General features: G+C 47.4%; 1 protein-coding gene across 1 annotated transcript; it reads right to left on the bottom strand.

The window, feature by feature from the left end:
* Positions 1 to 431: 431 nt before the first annotated feature.
* On the bottom strand, positions 432 to 21,832 carry IL17D (interleukin 17D). The gene is made up of 3 exons (XM_024216971.2): positions 21,647 to 21,832; positions 20,821 to 21,119; positions 432 to 1,404 (listed from the first exon to the last, which is right to left on the bottom strand). Exons 1-3 carry the CDS (start codon positions 21,659 to 21,661, stop codon positions 1,086 to 1,088), a joined length of 633 nt encoding a protein of 210 aa, XP_024072739.1. The 5' UTR covers positions 21,662 to 21,832; the 3' UTR covers positions 432 to 1,085.
* Positions 21,833 to 26,391: the final 4,559 nt, after the last annotated feature.

Here is a 26,391-nt window from a genome sequence, read left to right as displayed (position 1 = left end):
TGGGGTATAATGTAGAATACTTGTGTCCCAGAGTCCATCTCTTTATTATATTTGTGTCCTTTTACTACTAGACAGATTTAAACCATATCAGAAAAATTAATATTACAGTTTTGTAACATTCTAGTCAATGTTTTATCAGCAGGTTTTGTACTTGTAGCAGAGTGGAGAATTTAGCAATAATAAGGAGAGTTTATTAACTCAGTTTATTAAAACAGGGTTCAAAAAAGAACTAGATAAGTTCATGGAGGATAGGTCCATCAATGGCTATTAGCCAGGACGGACAGGGATGGCGTCCCTAGCCTCTGTTTGCCAGAAGCTGGGAATGAGCAACGGGATTGATCACTTGATGATTACCTGTTCTGTTCATTCCCTCTAGGGCACCTGGCATTGGCCACTGTCGGAAGACAGGATACTGGGCTAGATGGACCTTTGGTCTGGCCCAGTATGGCCATTGTTATGTTCGTATGAGTGTCTCCTTTTATTGAGTATTATATGAATGACTTTAGCAAGTCAACACAGTTGAAAGATACTAGGTGGCAACGGTTTCCCATTTTGTAGACTCTAAATAGCTATGGTTGTAGCAGCCAAGAACATCACTTGGAGTTTCACAGTCTGCAATGTAACAGGAGGACCCCAGCAATCAGAATTACTGGCTTCCTTTCTACTGCTAACATGGGACATGTGCCGTAGTTAAATGACTTTACATAGAATTACCAAAAGGCAGAATATAAAATTATTGTAAAGTATTTGCAACCAGTAGTTTGTTATGAAAGTAGCTGGCATGTTACACGGTTATAGCACCTTCTAAAAATTCATCCAAAATAAGCAAAGATAGAATAAAATTGCGTTTAACTCTAAACAATACAAACTTAAAGAAGCTGAACTTTGAAAAGATCCTTCTTACTTGATGTGTCTTGTCTGCCATGGCTGAGTAACAATCTACTGAACACAGCCTTCGCCTTATAACTGCAACAGTTGTAGTTAGAAAGACAAAATTGTTTCCCCCCCTATTGCTATATAATCTCCTGAGTCAGTGAAATAGTAACGTGAAGCCAATGTTGTACACAGCGTTCCTTGAATGGGTCTCATTCAGATGCTGGCTTGTCGTTCTGGTTTACCAACAACTTCATTTCTTGCTTATCTATGCTGGAATTGACACTGTCTGCCTCTTTTTCCTGCTCCGGTACACAAGTGCACCCCACAGGGATAGTGACGTAATCCTCTGTGTACACGTAGCGACCCCCAGCACAAGCTGAAGTGCGGCGCAAGATGACGGTTGGCATGTACACTGGGGTGCTGCGGAAGTGGAAATTCTCCTCGCCATAAATCCCAGTGAGACAGCCCTTGCACAGACAGTACGCTTCAGGAATGTATTTGGGATACCTTGTGGGATCGTAGGAAATTCTGCATGGAAGTAAATAATAAATATTCATTTCATGCTTTTATGTGAGCCAGCTGGAAAATACTATAACAAATGTTGACATCAAATCACATTAGATAATGTGTTGGGGTTTTTGCCAGGCAAAATAGCTGTAGCTACTGCTGTCATGCTGCTTAGTTGTAAAGTGGAAAGAAAAAGTGCTGGGCAGCTCACTGACCGGATCAGGGTCTGGGACACGGAGATCTGACTTGCCTGAGTTTCTAAAACTGTCAGATCGAGACAGTCAGACACAGAACTGTTTTGAATCTTGAACTCAGCGGAAAAGTAAGGGGGCCACCAACAGGAGACTCTAACATGTTCAAAGCTTCAGGCTGTCTTTCACGGGGGTTTGCTGCAGCCACAGCTTTGCGGAAGAAATATCCTTTATTAGTGCTGAACCCACCCCTGGAGTTAGGCACCTTAGCCAGGTCAGCTGTTTTCCATAACCAATTAGAGAGCCTCCCCCAGTGGTTAGGGTACTCACCTGGGCTGTGAGAGGGCTGCTGCTCTGCCTGAGTTGGTGCAGGTATTTGAACCCAGGTCTCCTGCAGGGTAGGGGAGTGACCCAACCACTAGGCTATTGGGCATTCTGGGAGGCTAGCTCTCACTAGTGCCTGATGAAGCTGTTCCCATTATTTATACAAAGGGAACGGCTTCAATAGGAGAGACTGCAAAAGCTGCACCCCAGACTGCCCAATAGCTTGGTGACTAGGGCTCTCTCCAGGGATGTGGAAGACTTGGGGTCAAGTCCCTGCTCCAAATCAGGCAGAGTGGAGATCCCAGGCTCTTGGGTAGCCTATGGTATGTGCCTGCCAGCCAGCCAGCCACAGAAATTCCCTGCTGCCCCCTGGCTGGGGAGTGTGTGAGTTAGGTTTGCTCTGAGCACACCTGCTGCAGCAGGCCCTGCTAGTGTGATAGGAAGGGACATGAGAATCCTGCAGGGCTTAGATGTGAGCACAGGGCATGGAGCAGCTTTGTTAGCTCTGGGACAGTGTCAGGAATTAGGCAGATTTGCCCACTGGTGAAAAGTTGGATGATTATGGGGATTTAGGTGCCTTCAGCATTACCTGGCAGCTGAGCAGGCATTTTGTGAATTTCAGTGGCATCTAAATAGGCAGTTGGCTAAGTCCCTATGTGACTCTACTCCCAACTGCCCACTTAGAGGTGAACTGCAAAACCAATTTTATTTTTTGCCCTCTCCTGCTATTTTATGAGGTAGCCGTTGTGTATTATTTTCATAGAATAATTTTTCTGAGGAAAAAATTAAGTTAGATTGAGGGCAGCTTGTAAATAAAGATTAAGCCACAGGCCAACTACCCTTGCCTCCAAATCCTTCTTCAAGAGCCACTTCTGCTCTGCCACGTACAAGAAATCAGCCACGCAATGATGGGTTAGTTGTAGATTCAGGGAGAACTGACTACTTAAACTATAAGAAAAGTCCATAGCCCAGAACTCCTACTCAGACCCTGTGCTTGCCCTGTTCCCTCTGGCAGGACCTGATCTCTGCTGAGTTGGCTTAGACTGTTTTATCAGAGGACCTTACTCATCCCTCATCTAAAAGGAAAATGAATATGCAGAATTAGACTGTGGAACTCATTGTTACAGGATGTTATTAAGACCAAGAAAACAAAAAATTATCACTAATAAAGTTTGCAGGTGACACAAAAATTGAGAGAGTGATAAATAATGAAGAGGACAAGTCACTGATTCAGAGCCATCTGGATTGCTTGGTAAACTGGGGGCAAGGAAACTATATGTGTTTTAATATGGCTAAGTGTGAATGTATACCTCTAGAAATAAAGAAGGTAGGCCATGATTACAGGATGGGGGAAATCACAAAATCATAGTACTGGAAGGGACCTCGAGAGGTCATCTAGTCCAGTCCCCTGCACTCATGTCAGGACTAAGTATTATCTAGCCCATCCCTGACAGGTGTTTGTCTAACCTGCTCTTAAAAAGCCCCAATGATGGAGATTCCACAACCTTCCTAGCAGGGCCAGCTCCAGCTTTTCTGCCGCCCCAAACGGCAAAAAAAAAAAAAAAAAAAAGAAGAAGAAGAAGAGCGGCAGCACTTCGGCGGCAGCTAAATCACGCTGCTTCTTCGGCGGTGGGTCCTCCCTCTCTTCCCCTTCGGCGGCAATTCAGCGGCAGCTCAAAGAGGAAGAGAGGGAATGAGGGACCCATCACCGTATTGCCTCCGAAGACCCGGACGTGCCGCCCCGATACCAGACGGAGTGCCGCCCCTTTGAATTGGCTGCCCCAAGCACCTGCTTCCTATGCTGGTGCCTGGAGCCGGTCCTGCTCCCTAGGCAATTTATTCCAGTGCTTAACCACCCTGACAGTTAGGGATTTTTTCCTAATGTCCAACCTAAACCGCCCTTGCTGCAATTTAAGCCCATTGCTTCTTGTCCTATCCTCAGGTTAAGAAGAACAATTTTTCTCCCTCCTCCTTGTAACAACCTTTTATGTACTTTAAAACTGTTATCATGTCCCCCCTCAGTCTTCTCTTCTCCAGACTACACAAAAACCCAATGTTTTTCAATCTTTCCTCATAGGTCTGATTTGTGACTCTGAAAAAGACTTGAGGGTCATGGTGGATAATCAGCTGTACATGAGCTCCCAGTGTTACCTGTGGCCAAAAGAGCTAATTTGACCCTGGGATGCATGACCAGGGGAATCTTGATTAAGAGCAGGGAGGTTATTTTATCTCTATATTTGGCACTGGTCCAACTGCTGCTGAAATACTATCTCCAGTTTTGGTGCCCACCATTCAAGAAGGTCGTTGATAAATTGGAGAGGCTTCAGAGAAGAGCCACAAGAATGATTAGAGGATTAGAAAACATGCCTTCGACCTTGTCTACACTGGCAAGTTTCTGCGCAGTAAAGCAGCTTTCTGTGCTGTAACTCCTGAGGTCTACACACTGCCACGCCACTTCATGTGCAGAACCTGCACAGTTACAGCATTGTAACAATCCACCCCGAAGAGAGGCGTAGAGCTTTCTGCATTGGGGCTACAGTGCTGCGGTGCCAGTGAAGATAACCTGGTCGATTACAGCGCTGTGATTGGCCTCCGGGAGGTGTCCCACAATGCCTGTTTTTGCCTCTCTGGTCATCGGTTTGGACTCTACTGCTCTGCCCTCAGGTGACCAACCGTGAGCCCTGCCCCTTAAATTCCTTGGGAATTTTGAAAGTCCCTGTAGCGATGTGAAGACCCACCAGTTCGGCGCCTCCTGCTGGTCGTCCTGGGAATTAGCTCTCCAGCTCTGGAACGCCATCTGTTGGCCGCTGGCCCGCTTGCCGCTGGCCCCCATGTCCCTCCCGGACCCCGGTGCCCCTTCCCTTGGGGTTCTGCCCTCTGCAGTACCCCCACAGTCTCTGGGTCACCTCTCCCAGGGGAACCCCCAACCCTCTATCCCATCTTGTCTCAGGGGCTACTGCCAGTCTCCATTTAGCCCCCACTCACTGGGGCAGACTGCAGTCTATAAACCACTCATCATCGGCAAGGGGGGGTTTGGACCAGCTGCCTTTGCCTACCCTGGGCTGCACCTCTGCAACCCCCGTACCTGCTTTGGGCCTTCAGCAAGGCCTCAGCCTGGGGAGTTGCCAGGCTGGAGTTCCCCAACTCCTCTGGCCTTCCCCCAGACCTGCTCCACTCCAGGTACCCTTTTCTCCCAGGCAGCCCGGTTCTTCTCTCTCCAACAAGAGAAAGAGAGACTCTTTTTCAGCCTCTGACTCACAGCCCTTTTATAGGCAGGGCCGGCTTTAGGAACTGCGGGACCCGATTCGAATACCCGGCAGCGGTCCGGGTCTTCGGCGGGTCCTTCACTCGCTCCGGGTCTTCCGCGGCACTGAAGGACCTCCCACCTCCGAAATGCTGCTGAAGACCCTGAGCGAGTGAAGGACCCGCCGCCAAAGACCTGGACCGCCGCCGGGTGAGTAAAAAAAATTAAAAAGGCGCCTTAGGCATGGGGCCCTCTTGGGCGCGGTGCCCTCTTAGGTGCGGGGCCCGATTCCGGGGAATTGGGGGAATCAACCTAAAGCCGGCCCTGTTTATAGGGCCAGCTGAGGCCTGATTGGGGCGTGGCCCCAGCTGTGGCTGCTTCTCCAATCAGCCTACCCTACCCGGAGCAGCCCTTTCCCAGGGCTGTTTTAACCCCTTCGGGGCTGGAGCAGGGTAACCGCCCCACTACAGTCCCCTTCCTGTTTTCTTGTGTGCGGTGGTCTCAGCGCATCTTTCCAGGTGACCATGTCTGCTCCACGCACCAGGTGATCCCTCGCTTGGAGCAATTCCGAGGTGCTGGACCTCATCAGCATTTGGGGAAAGGAGGCTGTTCAGTTCCAGCTGCACTCCAGGAATTATGATAGCTATGGTCAGATTTCATAATGTATGACAGAAAGGGGCCATGACTGGGACACACTGCAATGCAGGGTCAAAGTGAAGGAGCTGCGGAATGCCTACCACAAGGCACAGGAGGCAAACCGCCACTCCAGTGCTGCGCCCATGAGCTGCCGGTTCTACAAATTGCTGGATGCGATACTCAATGGCAACCCCACCTCCAATGCAAAGGCCACTGTAGCTACTTCCGTGGCTCACTTATGAGTCAAGAGTGGACCAAGCCAGGAGGAGGAAATCTTGGATGAGGATGTGGAATGGGAGGGGGACCCAGAGGCAGAGGAAGACTCGGAGGTCAGAAATGCGTGCAGCCAGGAGCTCTTCTCTACCCTGGAGGAGGCTAGCCAGTCACAGCTGTCAGAGCTTGGCAAAGCGCAAACAGGAGAGGAGGCTCCTGGTAAGTGGCTTTGATTTTGGGAATTGCTGAAGCAAGTTTTGGGGGGCAGGAGGGTTGCAGAAAGCAGGCTTGTGTCTGTATGATGCGCGTACCACCACATGCCTAGTCTGAGCGGCGGAACAGGGTGTTGATTGACTCCCTCACTTCGCGGGAATCTGAGAACTCCACGAAACTCTCATGGAGATACTGGGCAATCTGCTGCTGCAGGTTCTTTGGCAGAGCTGCTTTGTTTCTTGCCCCATTAAGGATAACCTTCCCACCCCACTCTGCCGTCACGGGGTGGGGCGGGGGTGAGGCGACTATTGCTGCACACAGGCGAGCTGCATAAGGTCCAGTGCGGAAGTCGCAGTCTTGAAGAAGATACTCCCTTGATTCCCTGTTCACCCTCAGCAGTGAGATATCTTCCATAATGAACACAGCCTGTGGAAAATGTGGGGACAGAAATGATTATAAGGCCCCCCCTACAGTGCTGGCTCTCCCCAAGAGTGCAGTACGGTCCTGGAACACTGATTTACCCAGCCCCTGCGGTTACTCACCATTTTGGGGGTCTTGTGGCTCATGTGTGCTTGCCTGGGGTCAGCCAGTTAGTAACAGTGTTTTAAATCACCGAATCAGTGGTCTCTGTGTTTCAAACAATACTGCTCCTGTAAAATGTTGCATTTTGGCTTCACAGATATGACAGTGGGAGCCCAGCCTCCCTCTTTATTATTGCCAGCTGAACGGCTGAGCAGAATTAGAAAGTGGCCATGAAGAACTAAAGAGGACTTTCTTCGTGATGTCATGATGCAGTCCATGGCCGAAAAATAAGAATTGAAGGAGTGGTAGGATAGCAAGAAGAGGGACCAAAAGGAGAATGCGGTGCGCCAGAACGAAGCCACGGAGCGGCTCTTAAATGTTATGGAGCTCCAAGCGGACATGCTCCAGGAGATACCAGCACTGCAAACTGAGCAGCTCCACGCCCACCCTCCCCTCCCAGCCGGTGTCGCAAAACTCTTTTCCATGCGTCCTCCAGACACCGCCAACACACTCTTATCAACCTCCTGGCTCCAGTCTGTACCTGCTGCATTCCACTCCTCCCCCGTCACAGTCCAGCCCTGCGGACTCCCAGTACCCACTGCACTCAACACCCATCCCTCTGCAGTTTAGCCCTGCTGAAGTACAGTACCTGCTGCACTGTACTCCAAAGGAGAAGATTGGATATGATACTTGGACATACACACATCTTTAACTGTCCCGGGACCCCACCTCCTCCTGGGATCCTCCCTTCCCCCTCAGTGCTGATGTGTTTTTTTGTTTGTCTCTCTCCTCTGGTTGTTGTTTTTTAATACAATAATTGTTTTGGTTTGAAAGCAATCTTTATTCTATTAATTGAAAACAAACAGATCCTTGCAAAGCAACAGGCAATTTTCTTAAATCTTCATAGTGCATCGTCTGTACCAATCACAATCACCTCCTAGCATTACAAACACTACACTATTAGTGTCTTTCAGCTTCAAATTCTGCCTCAAGGCATCCCTGATCCTTATGGACCAGTGCTGTGCCCCTCTAATAGCCCTGGTCTCTGGCTGTTCAAACTCAGCCTCCAGGTCCTGAGCCTCTGCGGTCCAGCCCTGAGTGAAGCTTTCACCCTTCCCTTCAGAAATATTATGGAGCATACAGCATACAGCTATAAGCATAGGAATATTGTCATTGGCCAGGTCCAGCCTCCCATATAGGCAGCGCCAGTGTGCCTTTAAACAGCCAAACGCACACTCAACAGTCATTCTCCACTTGCTCAGTCTGTTGTTGAACCGCTCCTTGCTGCTGTCAAGGTGCCCCGTGTATGGCTTCATAAGCCATGATATTAAGGGATAGGCAGGGTCTCCCAAGATCACAATGGACATTTCGACTTCCCCTATGGTGATCTTCTGGTCCGGGAAGGAAGTCCCTGCTTGCAGCTTCCTGAACAGGCCAGTGTTCCGAAAGATGCGTGCGGCATGCACCTTTCCAGACCAGCCTGTGTTAATGTCCGTGAAACACTCACGGTGATCCACAAGTACCTGGAGAACCATTGAGAAATACCCCTTCTGATTAATGTACTCGGTGGCTAGGTGGTCTGGTGCCAGAATTGGAATATGCGTGACATCTACCACCCCTCCATAGTTAGGGAAGCTCATTTGTGCAAAGCCATCCACAATGTCATGCACATTTCCCAGAGTCACGGTCTTTTGGAGTAGGATGCGATTAATGGCCCTGCACACTTCCGTCAACAAAAGTCCAACGGGTAGACTTTCCCACTCCGAACTGGTTAGTGACCGATCAGTAGCAGTCTGGAGTAGCCAGCTTCCACAGTGCAATTGCCACACGATTCTCCAGTGACAGGGCAGCTCTCATTCTCATGTCCTTGTGCTGCAGGGCTGGGGTGAGCTCATCAGACAGTCCCATGAATGTGGCTTTCCTCATCCAAAAGTTCTGCACCCACTGCTAGTCATCCCAGACGTGCATGACGATGTGATCCTACCAATCAGTGCTTGTTTCCTGAGCCCAAAAGCGGCATTCCACTGTGGTCAGCACCTCCGTGAACGCCACAAGCAATCTCGTGTTGTAGCTACTACACGTGGCGAGATAAATGTCACACTCTTCTTGCCTTTGTAGTTTAAGGACTAACTCCACTGCCACTCGTGACGTGTTAGTCAGAGCGAGCAGCATATTGGTCAACAGTGCAGGATCCATTCCTGCAGACTGAAGAGGCAGAGCGCGCAGTACACAAACCGTTGAAAGATGGGCGCCAAATGCTGACGGAAGCACAGGGATTGCTGAGATGTGAAGCAATGCATCACGTGACCCCCTCCGCCTTCCTACAACTCTTAGCAGAAGAGAAAAAGAGGAAGAGATGCTCTGTGGGATAGCTGCCCAGAGTGCACCGCTCCGAATACTGCTGCAAGTGCCGCAAGTGTGAACATGCTATTGTGCAGGCAGCTGACACACAACAGTGGTTTCCCTTCAGCTCTCTCTGAGCGGCGCTGGTGCTGTAACTCTGGCAGTGTAGACATACCCTAAGATTGAGCTCCTTGAGTCAATCACTATATTTAGCTTAACAAAGAAAAGGTGAAGGCATGACGTGATTAGTCTGTAAGTAGCTACACGGGGAACAAATATGTGATAATGGGCTCCTCAATCTAGCAGAGAAAGGTATAACACAATCCAATGGCTGGAAGTTGAAGCTAGCCCAGTTCAGACTGGAAATAAGGCACACATTTTCAACTATGAGAGTAATTAACCATTGGAACAATTTACCAAGGGTCATGGTGAATTCTCCATTACTGACAATTTTTAAATCAAGATTGGATGTTTTCTAAAAGATCTGCGCTAGGAATCATTTTGGGAAGTTCATTGGCCTGTGTTATACAGAAGGTCAGACTAGATAATCACAATGCTCCCTTCTGGCCTTGGAATTTATGAATCTATGAATAAGAACTTAGGAAGAGTCAAAGACGGGTAGGATGTTTATTCAGATAATAAGAATATCCAGTTATAATAGTTAATGGTAAAAATAGAGTATTGGAAGGGAGGTAAAATCTCATGCTTCAGGATTTAAGCCAATCTCTAACTAAAAGGGATCATGATTAGACCTTCATGGAGGGCAGGTTACCTTACATCTGCTTACTCTGGGGTTCTTGTCCCTTTATCTGAAATACCAGGTGCTGGCCACTGTTGGAGACAGGGTGCAAAACTAGATGGACCACGAATCTGATCCAGTCTGGCAACTCCTGTGTTCCTATAAGAGAGTTAAAATTTCCCTCTTCATTGAAAAGAATGAAGACATTTACTCATGTGTAATGCAAACTAATCAGGTAACTCATTACCTCCTTACATTCTCTAAATTAACTAGTTGTAAGCTGACATGCCGGACTTCACATTGGTTTCCTGAACTACATTTCCCAGAATGCCACAGGCCTAGGGTCAAGGGTCACACCCACTTCCCAGATATAAAAGCCGCAGCCTGTTGGTGTATCTTTATTTTAATGAGTATGCTGTTGTGGGTAGACTACAGGGATCCCCCTCAGACAGAAACACAACTGATTTCAACAGCCCCATAATAAGGTAAATTTTGGCAATCGATGCATACTTTGGGTTATACCATATGGTATGTTGTTGTCTCTTAAATGTTGGCTTTTCCCACAGAACATAAATAACTCCTTTAAACTCACATGTCAACAATGTTACAGGCCTTTTGCAACCTTCCTCTTTCTCCACTATGCCTGCTCTCTTTCTCTGGGTAATATCTGTGTGTTTCAAGATTACCACAAGTCAGATCACCATGAAATAAAAAGATTTGGGGCCAGCAAAATGGGGATGATGAATAATCTTCATCTCTTACATTGATATATGTAAAACCCTCACCTCACACTGAACTGTGACCTGTAATTTCTATGCCCCACACCTCTGCCACTTGATTTAGGCTGTTATTGGACCCCATGAAAGCACTTCATAGAATATCAGGGTTGGAAGGGACCTCAGGAGGTCATCTAGTCCAACCCCCTGCTCAAAGCAGGACCAATCCCCAACTAAATTCCCAAATGGTTCCCTCAAGGATTGAACTCACAACACTGGGTTTGGCAAGCCAATGCTCAAACCACTGAGTTATCCCTCCTCCCTACTTCTTCACTGGCTAATAGAGGCTTCTTGCCCCATGCAAAGATATGAGTTTTTAGTTGTTTTTTTACCTTCACTGATCCACCCTGAACTTTCCCCAAAAATATCCTCTAAGCAGAGGGGTATATATTCTCAATTTCATGGTGCGGGGGAAGGGCACTTGGGAAAGATAGATTGGATCAAAATGGGTGTTGTATGGAAAGTGTCTTACAATCTGAACTGTGGGGTTGCTACCTTAACTCCATAGTAATAAAAGGAATGGAAGAAATCTGAGCTGATTCTGAGCCAAAGCCTGAATCCAAATTCTGGAAAGGTTTTGGAGCCAGACCAGAACTTCACGGCTGGTTTCTCTCCATAAAATAGGCTGAAGCTAAACTCTGCACCCAGATGTCCCTGAACTTTGAATCTGGATCCAAGCTTCTAAGGCTTCAGCCCAAATCTTAATAGGAAACCTTTACTCTAAAGCCTCACTGTCTTTCTGTGCTTTATCTCCTTTGGTTTGAATTGCTCAGAGATCACCAGGGCTGCTGTCATGAAAAGTCCGTCAGCTTTAATGTCTTCCTTTCATACAATCTGTGCCACTGCACACCTGCTCCTGTATTCACGTGTAGAACCTGAATGTTCACGTACAGGGTCCATGTACATCCTCAACTGTGGCAAATCAGTGTAGCTTCATAGCTCATAGGATTGCAATTCATAACATACTTGTTTCTTTCCCTAGAAAAGGACTAAAAATGTTTTATTTGTTTATAAGAAGTATCAGTACTGAATAGGTTGGGGCATGCTCTAATTTCACATGAACGCTTTCCCACATGTGACTAAAGATGTGACCATGTAATCACTGTGTTATTGGTGGTTAATGCTAACTGGCCTTTAGACAGCAGTTCAAACATACAGAAATGATCTCCTGGCAGTCAGCTGTACACAGATGCTGTGTTTAATGTTTGTTCTAAATAAATTTAAATTCCCTACTGAACTGAAGCGGCTGGTGAAATGTGACTAGTTTTTGGCTTTGCTCTTTCTGGTGACCCTGTTGAGTGCTTTGAGAGCTCCCAATGAAAAGCAAACTTCCTGCTGTTTGCTTAGTATGATTGCAAACTTTGAAAGGCCACTTTGTCAGAAGGGGCAACACTTGCAAAGCATTGACTTGTCTAAAGATTTGGTTGTCCTATAGTGCTGTGCCTGTAGGTGATCTTCATAATCATACTTTATCACTTATATTGCACTTTACAATTTCCGAGCACTTTACATGCACTCGGTCAGATTCAGTGCTGGGATGAGCACCTGCGACCCCGCTGAATTGCAAAGTCAGTGTCTGGCTAGGTCTACACTACCCGCCTGAATCGGCGGGTAGAAATCGATCTCTCGGGGATCGAATTATCGTGTCTCGTCGGGACGCGACAATCGATCCCCGAATCGACGCTCTTACTCCACCAGCAGAGATGGGAGTAAGCACCGTCGACTGGGAGCCGCGGAGGTCGATTTTGCCGTAGCTGAATTTGCGTATCTTAAATCGATCCCCCCCTGTAGTGAAGACCTGCCCTCAGTGTGTCCATTCACACCAGCAGTCAATTGCCCAATATATATGTAAAACAAATTAAGTGTAAAGTGAATTAACTAAAGAACCCTAGCAACACCTCCAGTAGAGAAGTAGGTACCTCTCTATAACAAAACTAGCACCATTGAAATCTCCATTCTGTAAATTGTTCAGAATGTTCAGTAATGGGAGGATGCTCTGCATTCTAGAACTCTGATAAGGTCCAGCTGATCATTACACAGATGCATTAAAGTAAGGATCTGATTAATAGCAGATTTGTGTTCTGCGGCACCTCTGTGCTATTTCACTGTATCATACGATAATGCTGAACTCTGTAAAATATCCTGGATATGGTGCTTGAAAAAGTCAATGGAAGTTTACTCACAAGAACAATCCCTTCCCTTGTATAATTTTTTTTAAAGTACTGCAGTTTTTTAAGCCAGCCTGAGCCTGAGTTAGCAAAGATGGAGATGGATTTCCTCCTGTAATTCTTTACTAGAATTTTAAATACATGAGCACTAAAACTGGCAGTTTTATAGAGAGAAATCATTTGTAAAAAACAAAACAAACACGCTAACAAAAACCATTATCACTTGGGAGAGGGATGACTGAACATTAGATTATAATAAGTGTATGAAGAAGAGGGTATTAGAAAGTAAAGGATATTCATCACCTTCTCTGTATGGAAAGCGGGAAGCAGGAGAAGACTCCAAGAGGAGATCAAATCACAATTGGTGCTGCTGTAGCAAAATTCCATCTGACTCCTACCTTAAATATTTTGTTGTACTAAGTGTTATTCAGCAGGACTCAGCGGGGGAATAGGAAGGCCAAGAGGAACCCAGCAATTTAGCTCCTGTTTAGGAAATTTGGAGATATTTGTTAATATATTCATCTTAGGGTATATCTTATTATGTAACCCACTGCTGAAGTAATAACCTGAAGTATGTTGTAAAAAGGAGATGGTGATTATTTAATTAGCAATGATAATGAGCCTGATATTGTACAGAACACAAAAATAAAGGCAGTCTAAGGCCTCAAACCTGCTTCAGGATCCACTAGTGTGGACACTTTCCCCCAGGCCTGGGGGCTGCAGAAGCTGATCCTGATGCAGATTGGGTCCTAAGAGACAGACACAGAAGAGGCTATACTGGGGAATCCAGAGGTGAGAGGGACTTCATGGTTGTTTTTGTGTAATGTATCTAGCCACTTCTTGTGGGACTCGGAGAAATGGATTTTTTGGAGAGACTTGAATACATTCCTACCAATCAGCTATAAATGATTATTACACTATTTATATACTGGAGGATAAAAACAAATCTGATTAATACACCTGCCTTATTGGAATGCCTCATGCACCCACAACTAACTATTGGGTGGACGTTTTGCCATGGATGTCAGGGGGACCAGGATATACCATGATTTCTAGACTGAAGATCAGATCCTGCAAACATTTAGTTGTGTGTAACTTTACTCGTTGAGTGGCTCTGCTCACATGAAGAAAGCTGCTCATGTGTCTGTCGATACAAGTTTAGGGTGTGGGGCTTCTCTTACTTTAAGTGAGCGCAGCCCCTTCTGTTCAGGGCAAGCAGCACTTTGCAGGTGGCAAACCAAGCACTAGTACCAATGTTACTGAAGCAGTGCTAAACTTGAGCAATGACCAAGAAGCACAGGCCTTGCCAGCTCCTCCTAAAAGCAGATGTCAGTTGACCCCAATGCATATTCATGTAATAGCCTTAGAAAGGAAGAGCAGTTCCTTGAGTAGACATATGACCCTCCAGAGCATAGGCAACCTGCAGGGCTCACTGTTCACAGGAGCTCTTGCGGTAAGCATGGATAATTCTGGGCCCCATCTTGTGAAGTGCTCAGCAAATCCAGTGAGATCCTGAGCGTGCTCAATTCCCATTGACTTTAATTTAGTGACTTCAGTTTACTGGCTCTTTATAGCTCTGCAAAGTAACAGTGATATGGGTAATTAAATTTCATGTGACAGGTCGTATACTGATCTTCTTTGGCCAGCAGGATGGGATTTCAATATTAGGCAGATGTACTTTTATGCATCCCTCCTCCAACAACCTCCCCCTGAAGCACCACGGGTTAGGTACTGCCAGCAGCGAGATCCTGGACCAGATGGGCCTATGGTCTGATCCATATGGCAACTCGTGTGTTTCGGAGGGGTAGCAAGCCAAAAATGATGTAAGTCTTGATGTTTGTATAAGCAAATGAAGGACCAAAGGATAGGAAAGCAGTAATAAATGCAGAACAAAGACAAGGGAAGAGGCTGCAGATGGATCGTGCATGCATCCTTACAGCCTAAGTTGATTGCTTTGAAAATATATCTGTGTAGATGGATATAGAATTACACACTTGGATGAGGGGATGTGGTAGGTGAGTGTCAGACACTAGGATTTCAGTGCAGCATTTGATTCTTTCTCAGGATCTCTTATATGACAAATCCCAGGTGGTTTGGCTTGGAATGCTGTCATGTGAACTGAGAGATTAAATAAGGAACTGTGATAAATGGCAGTGTGCTGAGCTGGGGGCAGGTGTCCTGGGAGGTACTGCAGGGCTTGGAGCTAGGCCTGGACTGACTTAACCTCTTCATTATTCATGATGGGGGATAGAATTAATGATGGGGGTATAAACAGGATGTTAATGATAATGAAATCTGCAGATGCTGCTGCATTGAGAGCTGCTGCAAATACCAAATGAAGACAGAGAAATAATACCAAAGATCCCAGACAGATTAAAATCAGGGGCAGAAACATAAGTTTGGGAAAAACTAAGCTAATGCATCCGGAAAGAAAAAAAAATCTATAATGTAGCTCTTGAATGGCAGAGAGAAAACTGGAGAGCACTAAGGCTGCTAGATGTCAGGGTGACAGTGTGTTTGTGGCAAAATCTGAGCGTTTTTAGACCTGCATGTTCAGTGGTATCATGTCATAGAGTAGGGGAAGGGACAATCCCTCTGCATGCAGCGCCAGTTTGATCATACCTTGGACTCTACACTCACTTCAGGGCACCCTGCCACCAGAAAAACACTGGCAACTTAGTGGAAATTAGAGCAACAAATGATGATCAGATCAATGGCGGGCAGTGGCTTGCAAGGAAAGTTAGAGAGAAGCTAGGCTAAGGGCTGCTAAAGTGGGGATGATCATTATCTACAACAGGGGTGGGCAAACTTTTTGGCCCAAGGGCCACATTGGGGAATAGAAATTGTATGGTGGGCCATAAATGCTCAGAAAATTGGGGTTGGGGTGCGGGAGGGGGTGAGGGCTCTGGGGTGGAGCCAGAAATGGGGAGTGCAGGGTGTGGGAGGAGGCTCCGGGCTGGGGCGGGCGGGGTGAGGGGTGTGTGTGAGGGGGTGAGGGCTCCGGCTGGGGGTGTGGGCTCTGGGGTGGAGCTCGGGATGAGGGGTTTGGGGTTTAGGAGGGTGCTCTGGGCTGGGACCAAGGAGTTTGGAGGGGGGGGGATAAGGGCTGGAGCAGGGGTGCAGGAAGGGGTGCAGGTTCTGGCTGGGGGTGCGGTCTCTGGGGTAGGGCTGGGGATGAGGGGTTTGGGGTTTAGGAGGGTGCTCTGGGCTGGGATCAAGGGGTTTGGAGAGCAGGAGGGGGATCACGTCTGGGGCAGAGGGTTGGGCCAATTGGAGAGGCTCAGGGAGTGCAGGCTGTGAGCGGCGCTTACCTCAAGCGGCTCCGGAAACAGCGGCATGTCCCGTCTCCGGCTCTGCACGCTGCCCCGTCCGCAAGCGCTGCCCCCACAGCTCCCATTGGCATGCATAGGAGCTGGAGCGGGGCCACGCTGGGTCCAGGAGCCACGTGGTCTGGCCGCCAACGCAGTGCCCCGGCCAGAGTGCTGGAGCTGAGTCGAGCCGTTGGTCCAGCTCGCGGGCCAGCTTAAAACTGCTTGCGGGCCGGATTCGGCCTGCAGGCTTGTAGTTTGCCCACCCCGGTCTACAATGACTCAAAGAATGAAAAATATCAAGGAGGGAGAGGAAATATTTAGGGTGGCACTTGCTAAGCTAGATAACCACTGCAACAACTTACCCAGGGGTGTGGTGGATTCTCCATCACTTGAAATCTTTAAATCAAGACTGCATATCCTTTTAAAAGATATGCTGTTGCTCAAACAGTTACGGGCTGGATTCAGGCATTACGGGGTTAAATTCTATGGCCTGTGATACACAGAAGGCCAGACTAGATGAGCTAATAATCCCTTCTGGCCTCAGACGTCTATGAAATCATAGGCTGACATTAAGAATTTACAGTACCATAGACAGTAGAGGACAAGAGAATACATGTCTTAAATAAGATAATACATTTTTATTGTTTATCTTATGATGGCTCCTGGAGCCCCATTATAGTAATGATCTAATAAAAGACTGAATATCAGGCAAATTTTCCTGCCAACTAGATCTAGTTTTAGGCAGTGAATGCTAGGTCTCTGCATCACTGGGCCAGTAGTTTGCAGCACAGCCCCAGGATTCCCCTCCAATCATGTATTATTTTCAAACATTCTTTTGCCTTCATTCTGAGCTCCAACTGAAAATTTAAACTAAAAATAAAAAAACAGTTGTTATAAAACATGGGGGGCTTCTCTGTTGTTCAACACTTTCTCCCAAGCTGCCCCTCAAGGTTGGGAGGAGCTCCCCAAAGACACCTCTTTGTCTTCCTTCAAAACTCTCTTCAAAATTCTCCTTTGCCATGATGCCGACAAAAAGTGTGAAGCCAATGACATGCAGAGACCACTGCCTCTCTCACTAACCAATACTATCTCACTGTTTCCTTGTGCTCCCTGTCTGACTGTATCCATCTGTTGTCTCTTGTCTTATACCAAGAATAGCTTGTAAACTCTTGGGGGCAGGGAGTGTCTTTTTGTTCTGTGTTTGTACAGTGCCTAGCACACTGGGGTCCTGGCCCCTGACTGGGGCTCCTAGGTGACACAGGAATACAATACTGTAAATAAATATTAAAAGTCTAGGGTTACTTGAATGGCTATAGGGAGGTTGGGGCTGTCTGACTGGCACAGTCTGAGATGTCTGGAGGAGAGGGCAGTGGATTTATGGCTTTATGATCCCCCTTTTCCTAAGACTGGCCCCATTCCTGTGATTGGTGCTGGGTGAACAGACGGCTGTACCTGTGCTGAGCTCCACTGAAGTCAAAGAAGTCTGTCCACACAGATACGATGGCAGAATTGAGGCCTTGCTTTGTTGCTGTTATCCCAGGTAGAACAACATCCTGAGAGGACCAATATATGGCAGAACAAATGGGTGTGAGTTAGTTAAGTTATTGGTATATGCTATTCTCGGCATTTCAACATATTTGGGGTTTCTCTGTATTTTTTATGTAGCTATAAAAAAAATCCTCAATGTTTACAAGAAAATATAATATTCCTAAATATGAGTTTGTCTATAAAGGCCTCATTGAGCAAATGAACTGTTTTTATCCCACATGGGATTCTAAAAACAAGCAGGGAACATGCCACAAAGTAAATATTTATTGGAGGTCCTTAATGAGGTGGTATTTTTATCTTCAAGCCTGCTGCCCGACTGTGACTTTGTCCTTTACTCAGAGCATCATAACAGGAGCACGTATGAAATTTAAAGAGAAAAACAAGTTCTTTTGGGTTTGGGCTTGTTTTTAACTCTCTATTGTTCACAGTCTCCTTTTAGAAGATTGAAAATAAAGGACCCAGTCCTCCATTCCTTCTTCAGGCACAATGCCCAGAGAAGTACAGGGGACAGGATCATAGCTTGTTTTCAATGCTTTAAAAAACTCATTTTATTTTACTTCCTTGTGTGTGGCCTGGCATCCTGAGAGAGAGAAGCCAACCCCTTTGCAGTGGGGAATGTGAAGGTATCTCCTTGGAACATCATAACTGTAAACATGGCACACGTTGCACTTGGATGCATTTTAGATCCCAGGACAGGGTCTGGCTTAAGGATACTGCTATGAAATCCATGGATCTCACTGTTATGCTGTGTCCACACACACACTTTCACTACTAGTTTTTTTAAAATATCTTTGTTACTCAACAGGATTATCACCCATAGCCCCATGGGGGTTTCTGACCTAAATCAAGGCATTGTGAAAGCACAGGGCCTCCTGCCTCCTCATCCTGATCTTTTCTGGATTTCTCAAAATCACCGAGTTTCAGTGGGAAAACCCCTTCTGTCAGAGTGAGAGTGGCTGCCCCAAAAGGAAGGATCAGATAGCATTACCAAACCCTTACACTGGAGTAATCTACACAGAAGACAATGTGGACCTAAATTTCAGCTTAACTTTCAGATTCCAGGCTGTCTTCAGGGCCAGCAGTCAGGAAAAATACCTTTTTATTTCTGAGTTTCAGATATGGTACGGAGGATCTTAAGAGTCAAGCCTGAAGCCCCATGGTATTGCTGATACTGAGGGTTTGTCTCCACTACCAGCTAAACTGGCACTGCTGCAATCGATGCAGCGGCGTCAATTCAGCGGGTCTGGTGAAGACGTGATAAGTCGATGGGGGAGTGCTCTCCTGTTGACTTCAGTACTCCACCTCCCTGAGAGGCCGAAGCTGTGTCAACAGGGGAGTGTCTCCTGCCGATATAGTGCGGTGTAGTCGATCTAAGTTACATCGACTTCAGTTACATAACTTACATAACTTAACTAGTGTAACTTAGATCAACTTACCTCGTTAGTGTAGACAAGGCCTAAGTCGTCATTTAGAGTATAACTGCACTTTAGGATATGGTAGCTTTTCTTTATTTAGTAACAGATTTTTTTTAAGTGTACAGTAATGTCTCTCTCTTTGAGGAAATCATTTTAAAATATTAATGGTTCCCACCATTGTTGGTGTTCTGCTCCTGCTTTCTTCACAGTTTATTTTTTCTGCTAAAGGCCAAATGCCTCCTAAATGTTTAACTTTACCTTGGATTGGATTTCCTTTATTTATTTTCAGTGAAATGTTAGGTAATCGAGTCATGTTTCCACCCACATTTCTCTCATGCACGTATCTGTTATTTCCTGCTGTAACTGAAAAAATAAATGTACTGAAAATTCAGAGCTCTTCACTGAAGAGGTTACTGTCCCTTAGTCCCAGTCTATGTCGTTATATCAGTTTCCTGCACTGTCCTAGGCTCTGACTGCCAGTCAGATGCTTCCTTTCACAAGGTGCAGTTTATTAAACAGGAAAGATTGTGTAATTTGTAACTAACGTTCGCTTTCCAAACGGCATCTATATCATGTCCAACCTGGTATAAAGCTTCGTTTCAATGAGGAGTGTAAAAGTGCTCCTAAACTACAGGCTGACTTGACCAATTGTGGGTTTGTACCTCCATGGAACAGCTGCAAAATTATGGGGGATTCTTGGTGGCAGTTTTACAGGAGAGAGTTGATTCTGCATGGGGCAGTGTGTACCATGTGCCACCTTTCGGATGGTGGTGAAAAACTTTCTATTTAAGAAAAAAGCTTAATGTCAACTCTATTTTCTTGTTCACTTCTCTTTCTAGCCTGTTTTATGCATTTCTCTTGCAGCTTTATATTTTTACCTCACACTGCACTATTTTCTAGCATATTTTAATTCTTTAAATCTCTTTGTCTGTTTTTTTTCTAATATCTTTTAACCACTGCGCTCCCCAAGATGATTCCTCACACCTCAGGATCAATGCTACTGAACCCAGCCTTCGGCCCGACACTTAGTTCTTCCGTCACTGCAGAACAGCAGGCCAGGCCATTCACACCCAACTGCAACATCAAAGGAAAGTCAAAGTGACTCCTGAGTCAGCACTGACAGCAGGTGGGGAAGTGAGTGGGCTTCAGCCTTTTTCTTGGGGGGGAACACGGGACCTTGACATTATTGTCAATGTTAGGAGTAAAATCCTGGCCCCATTGAAGCCCATGGCAAAGCGTCCATAGGGCCAGTATTTCACTCCAAGAGTTTACACTCTTGTGTGTTCCAGCATCACTAGTCCATGTGCAAATTATTGTGAGACATTCTCTTAGAGACTGATGCTCAACACATCTCTGTTCTGGGAGGCTTTTCTGAACGGAGCTAGGTCCTTACATGAAAAGTAGAATCATGCCACAAAGGTACAGAAACCTTTATGCATGTTAATTAAGGAATCTCAGGTTTTCAGAGGCGTAGATGTTAAGCCCACAAGGGACGGTTATGATCATCTAGTCTGACCACCTGCATAATATGGACCCATAGAGCCTCACCACAGCAACTTCTGCATCAAGCCCATAACTTCCTACTGAGCTAGCACTTATCTCCCAGAAAGACATCCTGTCTTCATTCCAGCCTTCCTTCTCTACCTGCCTTGTGCTCTGTGCCAGGGGAACAGCTCTGATCTGACAAGAAACTCAGCCTGTGAAAAAGACCATGGCAGCGGTGGCCCCATAATCCCCACACTTGGCTTGTGCCACCCTTGCGAATGTAGCAAAGTAAATAAGGGCTCTAGTCACCTGTACGACCAGGGGGAGACGCTGTGCAGGTTGATAGGGAGGCGGTACTTTTTCTCACTGGCTGCTCTGCCCCCTGCCGGACAGCTCACGTTATGGTCTTTCTCCAGCGGTTCCAGCTGCAGGGTGTGGTGGAAGGCGCTGAGCATGCCCGCGGTGAGCCTCCCATACAGCTGTTCCAGCAGCTCCTCCGGCCGGTCGGCGCAGGTTCGAGTCCGCACCGGGCGCCTGTTCACCTTGAAGGCCTCGGATGTGGGGTGACCCAGCCCAGCGAGGAGAAGAGCTGCCAGCAGCACCCAGCCCTATAACAACACAGCGAGAAACGACGCTTCCTCGTGGGCTGTTGCCTCCTGCCTGCCCTGCCCGCCAGGGCCGCGCGTTCCTATGGCCCCTGCCCAGCGGCCGCCCCTGTAATCCCCGGGGCCGGCGCCGGGCGATTCGTGGGAGTTGGGGGCACGTCTCTGTCCCCGAATCCAGCGCCCCCCTCCCTCCTAGAGGAGCCCCCACTGCACAGCGCTCTCCGCTTCGCTGCCTCCAAATCCCCCTGCCGGTTTCAGCTCAGCCCAGCCCTTTGGAAACGCATCTGATCTGTAGCGCTGTATCTTTTACTGCCCGCTCCACCCCCCCCCCCCGGTAACTCTGGCTCTGAACCAGCCCGCGCCAAACGGGAACGAGCCCCAAGGCATCAGCTGGCAAAAGAGTGTGTGTGTGTGGGGGGGGGGCGGGGGGGGCGTTGATCGCAAGACAGAATCACAAGTGTCTGCCCGATCGTCTGCTTCCCCTGGCACCGTATAACGGAGCCGACCCGTTGCCCTCCCCCCGCCCTTACCTGGCCTTGCTGCATGGTGGGACTGGGCTCAGGCGAGCCTGGCCGCGGGAGCTCGCCGATGACAGCGCCGGGGTGTTAGAGACCCGGACTCGCTCGGTGGAGGAGCTGGAGCGAATGTTGGACAAGTGCCCCGCGGCTCGCTGCAGCGCCCCGGGCCCCGGGTGCCAAGAACATTTTAGACGCTCACAGCGGAGGCTAATTTTCAAAGCCTCGAGCTCGCCTGTCCCGGCGTATGGGGAGGAGTGGGGAGGGTCAATGAGCCCGTGTCCGAACATGGCAAGCACCCAAGGACGCTGCGCTGAGCAGTGCCAGGAGAAGGGAACAGCTGGATCTACCTGGATCCTGCCAGATGCTGCCCGTGTCAAAAGCCAAGCCCCTAAATTGTACCGTCAAAATAGAGACCCGGCTTAATTGCCCCTGATGCTCCCAAACCCGCACCCCGCTGCATCCGGAGCATGAGCACTGCAAAAACCCGGATCCGGCACCTGGATCTGCTGGATCCGGCCATATTTTGGACCCTAACCTGCAAATTCTAATGCTTGAATAGGGAACATGTCCAGCTGCTCCTACTGCACTTAGTAGTTTGGAAACAGGCGCGAGCACCACAAAAATATCAGTGATGGCCCCTGGATCCAGATGGATTTGGCGCTTTGGGGCCCCAAATCACAATCTGTACAATCATGGACATGGAAAACAAACCGAGCCACTCCTACTTCACCTGGGTGCGGCTGCATCATGGTGCACCGCACATGTACCGCATGGATCCTGCTGATTCTAACATTCAATTGAAACGTGTTTAAAATTAATCTGAAAGATGTCTCAGTCCCCACACTGCTTTGAAAAGTTCACCCAAGAGCCAACTACTGTAGCTACCACACATAATGTGATCAGTCCCTCTGCAAAATATGTGTGTGAGGGTTTGCAATTTAGCTGTACCTAGAAAGCTCAAGATAGGAACTCTGGGCTGCTATAGCTTCCCTGGAACACAGTAGCTTGGAATAGAGTCCTTTACTATACAAGATTCCGGTCTAACCAGAAGGTAACACTTTGTGGGCCTAAATGGAAAAATAGGTACAGCTCGCCTGGATCCAGGCCCATATGTGGGCTTTTCAAGTGTGGCAGAAGGCTCATTTCATATGGGGCTAGGAGCCGCTGGGCTTGGTCTCTATGTAGTAGAATTTAGAGGTTTGTGGCCCCAAAAAGTCTGCATTTGGCATGGTCCAGGGGTACCATATGTTTCTGCATTGCTCTTGCATGGGGTTGTGCCAGAACCTGCGCTTTCTATGATCTATTTTGATGGTAAAGTTTGGGGGGATTGATGCCCCAAAATAGTAGGACCCAGCAGGCTCTAGGTGCTGGCTATGTATCTTTGCAGAACCACTCAAGAGGGGTGCATTGGGGCGAGGGGTCTGGATTTTTTTTTCCAGTAAATTTGGAGCGGTTGCACTTCTCTATGTAACTGGGATTGGAATTTATAAAACTAGCTGGCTGTAGGCAGCAGATCTATCTTGTTTGTTGTGCTGCTGTAGCACTTTGTTGAACGGTCTGGATTTTTGGTGCACTAAGGGCTGCTTCATTTTTCTTGCATTTAGACTGTAGAATTGGGGGACACAGGGTTGAAAGTTTGGCAGGATATGTACAGTATCCAAGGGGGGAGGGATAGCTCAGTGGTTTGAGCATTGGCCTGCTAAACCCAGGGTTGTGAGCTCAATCCTTGAGGGGGCCACTTAGGGATCTGGGGCAAAATCAGTACTTGGTCCTGCTAGTGAAGGCAGGGGGCTGGACTCAAAGACCTTTTGGGGTCCCTTCCAGTTCTATGAGATAGGTATATGTCCATGTTTTACCATTCCTGTTGGGCTGGGAGGCATCAGCATCCAGATTTTCCTAGTGAAGCAGAAGTGGCTATGTTCACTTTCTATCTATTTTGCCTTGGGACCCAAAATTGCCCAACTGGGGTTTTGCAGTGCACATGCTCTAAATTCCAGAATATGTATGTGCACTAGGAGCAGCAAGGCTAATTCTCTATTTAGGCATTTGAATTTGGGGGCTTGAGGCTGAAAATGTGGCTGGATCTAGGTTTTTGTAACCCTCCTGCACTAGCCTCCATTGAGGTCAGGATTGTTTTGGTGCAGAGCCATTTAGAATTGCTCTTTATTTGGATGATATAATTTGGGAAGTTGGGCCAAAGAATGGCAGGATTCAGACAGATCCAGCTTTTATCTTTTCCCAAAAAGATTATCAGAAAAGCACTTTGGAATTGCTTTCAGTCTACATTCATACGGGAGAAATGAAAGGAACAGGTAGTTTATACACGTGCAGCTCTACAGGTCAGAATAGAAAGATTGTGTCACTGCTGCCTTCAGGATATGGATGGTGGAGATTCTAAGCAATGAGTACAAGCCTGATTGCAAATGGCTGAAATAATTCTTAGCGACCATAGACTAGGATCAGCACTTCAGAGCCAAACACCTTAGAACGGGATCTGAGCTTTGCTGCTTGCCCTTGCCTTTAATGATTGTAACAAACCCTGGATCTATTCTATATGCATTTTATACCACATTCATGACTGTAGTCTCTTGCACAGACAAGATTTACCCTTATTAGAGGGAGTTCCCTTGTGCCGGAGGAGTGAAGTTGTTACCACAGTCTTCATCCTGGAGCTTTAGCTGATCTTTTAGATGCCATGGAGCCTCTTTTAGACAAGGACTGAGACTTTGAACTTGATTTGACATTCTGTGGGAAGCCAGTGTAGAGAGCAGAGGACAGGTTTGGCAACAGGTCGTACCTCAGTGTGGCTGAGAGGAAGTGCTGCAGTGTTCAATATTACTTGACATTTCCTCAGTGCTGAAGGTTTCATGCCCAGGTATATTGCATTGCTGTAATCCAGCTGAGAGGTGACTAAGGCTTGAATAACTGAGGCCAGTTCATTGTCCACCAGGCTGGGACAGAGTCTCTTTGCTAACCAGAGACGATAGAAAACATTGCTTGCAGATGCTGCTATGTGAAAGCTTAATTTCAATGAGGCATGTAAGAGTGCTCCTAAACTACAGGCTGACTTGACCAATTGTGGAGGTGTACCTGCAACCACAGAAGACTGCCTCATAGTTGCAAATCTTCAAAATACTTTCCTCTGACCACCAGCATCACCACTATCTCTCTCAGGTTCCGCTTCAGCCAGCTGTTCTTTACTGATGAGCTGATCCCATCCAAGCACTGGGCCTTCTTGGTGGCAGTGGTTTGTCTGTATGTACTGAAGGATAGGTAGAGCTGTGGATCATCTGCACACACTTTGGGAAATTTCAGGTGTAGATCCAAATTATGTTTCTTAGGACCACAACTGTTAATTAAAGGCCCAATCTTCTGATCTTTATTCAATCAAAATTCCCATTGAATTCTCTTGTAACTTTGCAGCTAATGAAAGTTTTGCCTGAGTGTGGAGATTTGTCACTGTACCTAGCTCTTTCACCCCTATTTACTAATAAGAGCTCATGTTTCAAGAGGGTGAACAATAAAGTGTATCAATATGTTTAATATGTACTAGTGTAGTTTGACTTCAATGGGCTTTGGATGAGGCCCACAATAGCAGCTGCATTGCATGTCCAGTTTTCCACATCATGAGAGGGACAGAGAAATGCAAAATTCTGACCTGACCATTGTGTAATGGCCCCATGTATGAGGGTATGTCTACACTACGAAATTAGGTCGAATTAATAGAAGCCGGTTTTATAGAAATCGGTTGTATACAGCCGATTGTGTGTGTCCCCACATAAAATGCTCTAAGTGCTCTAGTCGGCGGACCGCGTCCACAGTACCGAGGCTAGCGTCGACTTCCGGAGCATTGCACTATGGGTAGCTATCCCACAGTTCCCGCAGTCTCCGCCACCCATTGGAATTCTGGGTTGAGATCCCAATGCCCGAATGATGCAAAACAGTGTCGCGGGGGGTTCTGGGTACATGTCGTCAGGCCCCTCCCCCTCCGTCAGAGCAACGGCAGACAATAGATTCGCGCCTTTTTACCTGGGTTACCTGTGCAGACAACATACCACGGCAAGCATGGAGCCCGCTCAGCTCACCGTCACCATATGTCATCTGGGTGCCGGCAGACGTGGGACTGCATTGCTACACAGCAGCAGCAGCAGCTAACTGCCTTTTGGCGGTAGATGGTGCAGCATGACTGGTAGCCTTCATTGGCGAGCTGGGTGCTGGCAGCCGTGGGGCTGCATTGCACCAGCCCCTTGCCTTTTGCCTGTAGATGGTGTATTACGACTGGTAACCGTCCTATTACAAGTTGGATCATTGCACATTAGCAGAGTCTTCCCTGAGCAGCAGATCGTGCAATAGGCCTGAATGCCATCGTCATCATACAGGAAAAATGTGGCTATCAGTCTTAGTACACTAACTGTCAAGCGCCTAGTATTTGCTGCCAAGCACCCAGAAGATGCCGAGGGCTATCAGTCATGCTGCACCGTCGTCTTAAGATGTAAAAAATAGATTTGTTCTGTATTCATTTGCTTCCCCCTCCCTCCGTCAAATCAACGGCCTGCTAAACCCAGGCTTTTGAGTTCAATCTTTGGGGGGGCCATTCTGTGTGACAGTTGTTTGTGTTTCTCCCTGATGCACAGCCACCTTTGTTGATTTTAATTCCCTGTACCTGTACGCCATGTCATCACTCGCCCCTCCCTCCCTCCCTCCCCTGCTCCGTCAGATACTAGTTTCGCGCCTTTTTTCAGACCAGACGCCATAGC

Source organism: Terrapene carolina, unplaced genomic scaffold (genome assembly GCF_002925995.2).
Source record: "Terrapene carolina triunguis isolate 2854851 unplaced genomic scaffold, T_m_triunguis-2.0 Scaffold138, whole genome shotgun sequence".
Classification (NCBI taxonomy): Eukaryota; Metazoa; Chordata; order Testudines; family Emydidae; genus Terrapene; species Terrapene triunguis.
The sequence above is the reverse complement of the archived record's forward strand: the minus strand, read 5'-3'. Positions and strand labels throughout refer to the sequence as shown.